At 49.2% G+C, this 7,500-nt stretch overlaps 1 protein-coding gene across 1 annotated transcript in view; it reads right to left on the bottom strand.

The window, feature by feature from the left end:
- Positions 1 to 665: 665 nt before the first annotated feature.
- fscn1b (fascin actin-bundling protein 1b) overlaps positions 666 to 7,500 on the bottom strand; it is a 7,209-nt gene continuing 374 nt past the window's right edge. Inside the window, exons 2-6 of the mRNA XM_084685197.1 lie at positions 4,608 to 5,456; positions 2,883 to 3,039; positions 2,662 to 2,783; positions 2,341 to 2,511; positions 666 to 2,091 (exon numbers count right to left, since the gene is read on the bottom strand). Coding sequence (XP_084541323.1) covers positions 1,886 to 2,091; positions 2,341 to 2,511; positions 2,662 to 2,783; positions 2,883 to 3,039; positions 4,608 to 5,436 — 1,485 coding nt within the window. The 5' untranslated portion in view covers positions 5,437 to 5,456 and the 3' untranslated portion in view covers positions 666 to 1,885. The remainder of the gene's footprint in view (positions 2,092 to 2,340; positions 2,512 to 2,661; positions 2,784 to 2,882; positions 3,040 to 4,607; positions 5,457 to 7,500) is intronic.

The raw sequence follows: 7,500 nt of genomic DNA, 5'->3' as shown, positions 1-7,500 counted from the left end.
TAACTATGGCAGGACAAATAAAGACAAATAAAAACCCAATTTTTTTTCATTTTCCACTGTCAACAGACAAAACTTTATTTGGAGTTTTGGACAGAATGGATTCAGTTCCAAATCCTCTTTTTAACTGTAACATAGGTTGCTTTTATTTGTTTGCCCCTCAAAAGATGTTCAGACACAAACAGAAACTGGATCTCAATGCTTTATCTCCCAGGCTACAATTCTCTCATAGTTGAACTATCTGCTGATAGGCTAAAGAGATCCGTTGACTTCTTAAAGGTTGAAGTGTAACAAAACAGTCTTTTAAATATGCATGGAATCATTAAAACACATAATTCATTCTATTCCAAACAAGGCACAGCCTGAACCAATAACATTTCCCCTTAGTGCACATGAAGGACCAATAGGAGCCCTCGGTCTTGGACTACACCTAAACGTTTCATCTCTACAAAATGTGCTTGTCATCATGGACAGGATCACACAGGCACACCAATCCTACATTCTAGAACTCCAGTCTGTCCCCAAACAACTTCACTGTGACCTCACAATGACAGAGACAGCGAGAGGGGGGGGGGGGGCAGAGACAGAAAGAGGGGGGGGGAGAAATAGTTGATTTGGTAACATTTACAATTGTATTTCATGTCATAAAAGCCTCTTCTGAAGTGAGAAAGAGAGATGAAGTGCATGACAAGACAGTTTCAAAGTGTGTCCTCATGTATACGTGTGTGCAAGTATAATGGCTCTGACACACTCGTAACCTAACTGGATCACATCCCTGTTTTTCAATCCTCCCTCCCTCCCATCCTTCCTTCCTTTCATCCTACCTCCCTCTCACCCTCCCTCACACCCTCCCTCCCTCTACACTTCCCTCCCTTCCTCCCTTTCTTCTGTCCATACTTCCTCCACCCCCCAAACACACACATGCATAGGAGACAAGTGAAGGGAGCTAGGAAAGGGAGCTAGGGGAGGGAACAGAGAACCGACTGGAACTGGGTCAAACCTGCTCCTCCGTCTCTGTGGAGACCAGGTCCCATTTCAACCATTCAGCACCTTGACTGACCTGGTCCCATTTCCACCGTTCAGCACCTTGACTGACCTGGTCCCATTTCCACCACTCAGCACCTTGACTGACCTGGTCCCATTTCCACCGTTCAGCACCTTGACTGACCTGGTCCCATTTCCACCACTCAGCACCTTGACTGAGTTGGTCTTATTGCCACCAACACAAGTGAGGCTTCTCTCAACCTACTGGCTGTCAGACCCAGAGTCTCTCTGCTCATACGATCTGTCGTCTAATCCTAAAGCTTAATCTATAATCTCAGCAAACACTATGAAAGGCCTCCATCTTTGAGGGCCAGATTATCCAGTTATAACTCCCATTGAGAGGAGATGATGAACGACAGTTAGCCAGAAACAACCAACTCTAATCCTGTCTGCCCAGACCCTAACCTAGTCCTGTCCTAGTCCCTAACCTAGTCCTGTCCTTGTCCCTAGCCCGGACCCTAAACTAACCCCCAAATCCTAGACAGACGTCTCCAGTTCAGATGATTTCCAGTTTTCATCTCTGAGATGACACAGTAACAAAGCAAGGGGACTGGGGACACATTATCACGTTGCACCAGTATGATAAGGGGGAGCCATTTCGGCGTTACTCCAGTATTACAAAAGGTAGGAACCCAGTTTCCCAATTAAAGGATTCCAATAACAATTCCAGACACCCAAAAGACACATCCAGTTTCTGGAACACGTTTAGAATTATCTTTTGCTTTTCAGCACACACACACACACACACCCACACACAGACAGACAGAGACACAGACACAAACACAGAGACAGAGACACACACACACACACAGACACCCTGTGTCTGGCTCCTGGCTGCAGTAGCTCAGTACTCCCACAGGGTGGCGCTCTCCAATGTGTCGGCGTTGGCCTTCAGGACGCCGGCGTGGTCGCCCCTCAGGTAGCGCCCCCCGGCCGCGCGCACCGCCATCTTGTTATAGTCGCAGAACTCAAACAGGAAGTGGATGGGCGTGGCACTGCTGGACACCACAGCAGCTTCCTCTCCAACACACCAGTACTTCCCCTGGGAGTCTGGAACCAACCAATGAGAGGTGAGTACTGGAATTGGACCAATGAGAGGTGCCTATCGGTCCAGTTTGCAAATACATCATGAAGATGACATCAATGCTGACATTTTCCTGGCGTGGACTTAGTAGACATTAAGGAATACAGTGCAGCATAGCATAGAATACGCACAGGTGGTGTTTATGGGAGCATGCGCATTGAGCATAACACACACCCACACACACGCTGAGGTGACATACACACACACACACACACCTTTCAGGGCGTAGGCTCCGTTGTGGAACTCCAGCTGGAAGACGTCGTAGGAGGCGCGGTTAGAATCCAGCGTTGCCATGCCAACCTTGCGGCACCCGATGAAGCCGTGCTCTCCGCGGAGGACAATGATTGGACGGTTTATCAGCTTCATCAGGAACTGTTCTGCGTCTCCTGCAGAGGACACACACACACACACAAAGGGATTGTCCTTTGTCTTACATCCCTTCCAAAATGATCTGTTGACATCCAACAAAAGCAACAATAACATTAAGATAATAAATAAAAGATTTCCGGGGCGGTAGTCGTGGCAACCACGCTGACCTGCGTTGTCGACGGTAGCGGCCAGCTGACCGTTCTTCTTGGCGCTGACGAACTTCCCATTGGCTGCCCTCAGAGAGACACGCCCCTCTCTCCACTCCAGATCAAAATGACTGTTAGCAGACCTGAAGGACGGGGAGAGAGAAAGAGAGAATGTATCTGTGTATGTGTGTGTGTGTGTATCTCTCTGTGTATGTGTGTGTGTTTGTGTGAGAGTGTCGTACTTGGTGGAGGCAGTACACTGCAGTCCTCCAGTAGCTGTCAGAGTCCAGTACTTCCCTGCAGCCGTCCGGAACGCACACTTCCTGTTTTCACGACTCATCTCCAGCTGGAACACTTCCTGGTCTCCTTCCTCATCCTGATTGGCAGAGAGGTCCATGCCTGAGGAGTGGGAGGGGCTTGTTAGTATACTGATCTACAAACATCCTGCTGTAAAATTCTGTTATGAGGACATTAAAGCTATTGAATTTGACTAGATTTGACGTGAACTGATTTAGACTAAAGTTACCATAAAACAGAGGAGAATATCTGATCAAAGGATGTGATGATCGAATGTAATAAGTAAGAAACAACCACAAGATGGAGAAATCATCCTCTACACCATGTGAAGGGTTAACTAGTGTGTGTGTGTCCTGTGCACCACTAATGTATTTGATGTTAAGGGGAAAAGTGGCAGATAATGCTCTCAGTTAATGACAAGAGATATGGTCCTCAGAGGAGCTACACACACACACACACACACACACACACACACACACAGATCAGTCCTGGTCTAAAAGCCACACTTTCTCTAAAGTGGGTATCCGTCCCCCCCCCCCCTCCTCACCCTTTGTCCTCTATCTCTCCTCGTCTCCTGTTTCCTCAGTCTGTCTCCTTCTATCTGTTCCTGCATCTCTGTCTCTCTGCTCCTCTCATCCCGTCTTCCCCTGTTCCCTCTCCTCTCTTGTATCTTACCCTCTTTCATTCTGTTTCTCTATCTCTCTGTCTTTCTATCTCTCTACCTCCTATAGCTTTCTTTGCCCTCTCTCTCTCTCTTTGTCTCTTTATCTCTACCCTGTCTGGTGTCTCATTTGAACAGCATTCTCTGAAATTAGCTTCAGTATGTTATTTTTACCCTCTCCTTCACACTCACACCACACACACAAAGTAGACGCATACCCACACAGACATTTAACAGGGACTGGCCACAAAGACAGATAGAATTTCTGCTGAGAAATGTTCAGCACATGGGGGGGGGCACAAACAGAGTGAGAGAGAGAGAGAGAGAGAGAGAGAGAGAGAGAGAGAGAGAGAGAGAGAGAGAGAGAGAGAGAGAGAGAGAGAGAAAGAAAGAGAGAGAGAAAGAAAGAGAGAGAGAGAGAAGGAGAGGGAGAGAGAAAGAGAGAGAGAGAGAAAGAAAGAGAGAGAGAGAGAGAAAGAAAGAGAGAGAGAGAGAGAGAGAGAGAGAAGGGGAAAGAGAGAGAAGGGCTGAGAAAAAGAGAGAGAGGGAACTAGAGAAGGGGAGATACTGAGTAAGACAGTGAGAAAGAGAGAAGGGGACATAGTGAGACTGAGGGGAAACAAAGAATGAGAAAAAGGAGGGAGGGAGGAGGCGAGAGAGAGGGAGGAGGGAGGGAGCTGATGAGAACCACATGCTGCAGGGAGGAGGGAGGAGGGAGGACGGAGGGAGAGACAAGTCATCAATCTGTGGAAGAAGAAAAGAGAGAGGGAGTCTCTAATCTGACCCAGTCTGAGCAGCTAATACACAAACTCACACACAGACACACACTCTCTCATACACACACACACACACACACAGACACACACTCTCTCTCATACACACACACACACACACACACTAATCCCCTGTGCCGACTGCTCTGCTTCAGCTGTGATAACGTCACCAGTTTAACCAACTTTTCAGAAGACCGTGACAAGACATTCATTTTGTTTAACTCTGAGAGCCTTACCCTGTCTCGTGGAGACGTTCTTCTCGTTCCCCGCTGTGAGCACGATCTGCGCGTGGCTGCGCTCCAGGGCAAACAGCTCGTCCTTTCCAACCCGTGCGCTCTTACCGGACTTCATGGTACCAGTGGGCCCGGAAGGCGCAAGATACCGGCCGTTACAGTCCCGAAAAGCCACTTTTCCCGAGCGAAACTCCAACATGTAACCGGTGTCTTTGTCCGGTTTTCCGACCAGGCTGCCGTCGTTACGGAGGAACCGGTTATCAGAGGTCTCCAGGTGGTAGCGCTGGTCCCGGTACACGAGGGTTACCAAGGAATCCACCCCCCACGGGACGTCGCGGTCTATGGCCATTTCCTCGCGCTCGCCCGCCACGCTAAGATGGGCGTACCGTTTGCGCGCAAGGCTGTACAGGTTGACCTGAGGGTGCATGGCCAGGTGCACGCTCCATATCTCTGCAGATGTTACCGTCTGAGCAAAACAGGTGATCCGGTCCTCGCTGCCGCCCAGGTAGCGCCCGTGCGGCTCGGACTGCAGGGACCACCGCCCGTCGTCGTGCGCGATGATGACAAACCGACAGTCTGGGCCGCGCGCCTCACATTCGCCGGTTACGTTCCCGTCTTTGTCTGTTGCTAGGTACCGACCCAGGTGGGACCGGAGGAAGACAGCGTTGCCGTCCTCTCCAGTCTGCTCGAGCGTCCAAATCTGCTTCTTCTTGAGGCTCGTGGCAGAGGCGTTGATTTTAAAACCAAATGTCTCCGCTGTTAGATATTTCCCTCCGCCGTTAATGAGTCCGAGCTGGATTTGCAGCAGATCACCGGCCCCGTTAGCAGACATCTTCACCGTCCGTCCGTGTCCTGTCCAAAGAGAGAGTGAGAAAATGGTTGTGTGTGAGCGAGCGGTCCGTCCGTTTGAGATAAGGCTACCCCAGCGTATGTGCACGCGCGCGCGAATCTATGTAAGCGAGCGTATCAGAATGTTTCTGGTGTGCAGTGATGCTTGCAACTTGGCACGCGGTAACAAACTGTCCCTACTGCGGATTCCGGACAGCCTTGTGCTGCAGCCTCACCGGGGAGGGATTTATGCCGGGGGCGGGAGTGATGTCATGAAGGGGCACGAGGACACGCCTAGCGATTTGGGAAAGTAAACTGCAGTACTGTACACACACACACAGAACACCACCTGCATGCAATATGACCCAAACTGTATCACAAGTCATCAGACCTGCTTTGGACAAAGTCTGTTGACACAACTATGACCTCAGTACAATAGATAGATATGTAAACAGATACACAGTAAATAGTGCTAGATAGATAAATGGATAGACTAATTGACTGGCATTGACTGCACACATGTAGACAGGCATACAGAGAGAGAGAGAGAGAGAGAGATAGAGAGTGTGTATCTAATTGAGGTATGGTCATCTCCTATTCTGCATGGTTAGTCATTCAGCTGCTGACACACAAGTCATTGTCCTCAGAGAAAGAGAGAGGGAGGGAGAGGGAGGGAGGGAGAGAGAGAGGGAGTGAAAGAAAGAGAGAGATAGAAAGAAAGAAGTACAGTAAAGTGTGTGATCCAGAATGATGGGGAGAAAAAGAGAGAGAGAGAAGAAGGGAAGGAGAGATGGAGATAAAGAAAGGGTGGGGGAGGGAGAGAGAGGGGGAGGAAAGCATTGTGGGTAGAGAAGCAGCCAACCAATGGCTAGACAGAGTTTTTTGATGAAGACAGGCATGTGGCAACAGATGTTGCCATGGAGACAGACTCATCTTTTTGTCTGCAAAAAGATGCACACTACGCTGAAGGGGATCGCACCCCTGTCACCTCCGTCGTCCTGACAACACCTAACCATGCCTTGCCACCTAGCCTTAGAACTTGTTCATCTCTCTCTCTCTCTCTCTCTCTCTCTCTCTCTCTCTCTCTCTCTCTCTCTCTCTCTCTCTCTCTCTGTCTCTCTCTGTCTCTGTCTCTCTCTGTCTCTCTCTCTCACTCTGCCTCTCTCTGTCTCTCTCTCTCTCTCTCTCTCTCTCTCTTTGTATGTCTTTCTCTCTCGGCAATTGACCCTAAAGAGTTATTTCCTAGTGTCTAACTCCATGACTCTAATGAGCGAAAGAGCAGTGCCCTCTGGGTTGAGTGTTGAGTGTGAGTGTGAGTGTGAGTGTGAAAACATTGAAACTATGACAGCAGAACTCTGTAGGAATGTACAGAACGGGCTCAAACCCCTTCTCTGGGCCCCTGTCCACACACACACACACACACACACACACACACACACACAACCCAGGAGTGCCCTTGTTGTAGTAGCTGCCCGTCTGCTGTAAGGTCAGAGGTCAGGGCTGTAAAACAGCTCTCCACCCTGAGTCACACACACACACACACACACACACAGCCCTGGGAGAGAGAGGGAGTGTTTTCTCAGTCATTATTAATGGAGCTCTTGACTCTCTGATCTCTGATAGAAAGAAAAAGAGGGGGAGAGAGGAAGAGGGGGAAGGAGAGAGCGAGGAAGCTAGAGAGGAGAGAGAGGGGAACAGGGGGAAGGAGAGAGCGAGGAAGCTAGAGAGGAGAGAGAGAGGAAGAGAGAGAGAAAGAGAGGGAAGGAGAGAGTGAGGAAGAGAGAGAAGGAGTAAGAGAGGAAGAGAGGGAAGGGGATCAAGAGAAGGAGAGTGGTAAGAGACAAGTGAGGGTGAGGGGGAGAGAGGGAGGGAGACAGACGGAGAAAAGGACAGGGGGAGAGAGAGAATGTGGAGATGTGTGTTTTGAACGTGTGTGCTTGTTTAGAGAACCTTGTATGTGTAATGTATGTTACCTTGGAAGTGTGTAGATGTTTGGAACAAATCTAAACAAACATTTTAAGGGATTGAAAAAATCCCCCTCTCTTCAATCTTATGTTGTTTTGTCTGT

Source organism: Hypomesus nipponensis, chromosome 21, assembly GCF_054491055.1.
Source record: "Hypomesus nipponensis isolate SF chromosome 21, ASM5449105v1, whole genome shotgun sequence".
Taxonomy (NCBI): Eukaryota; Metazoa; Chordata; class Actinopteri; order Osmeriformes; family Osmeridae; genus Hypomesus; species Hypomesus nipponensis.
The sequence above is the reverse complement of the archived record's forward strand: the minus strand, read 5'-3'. Positions and strand labels throughout refer to the sequence as shown.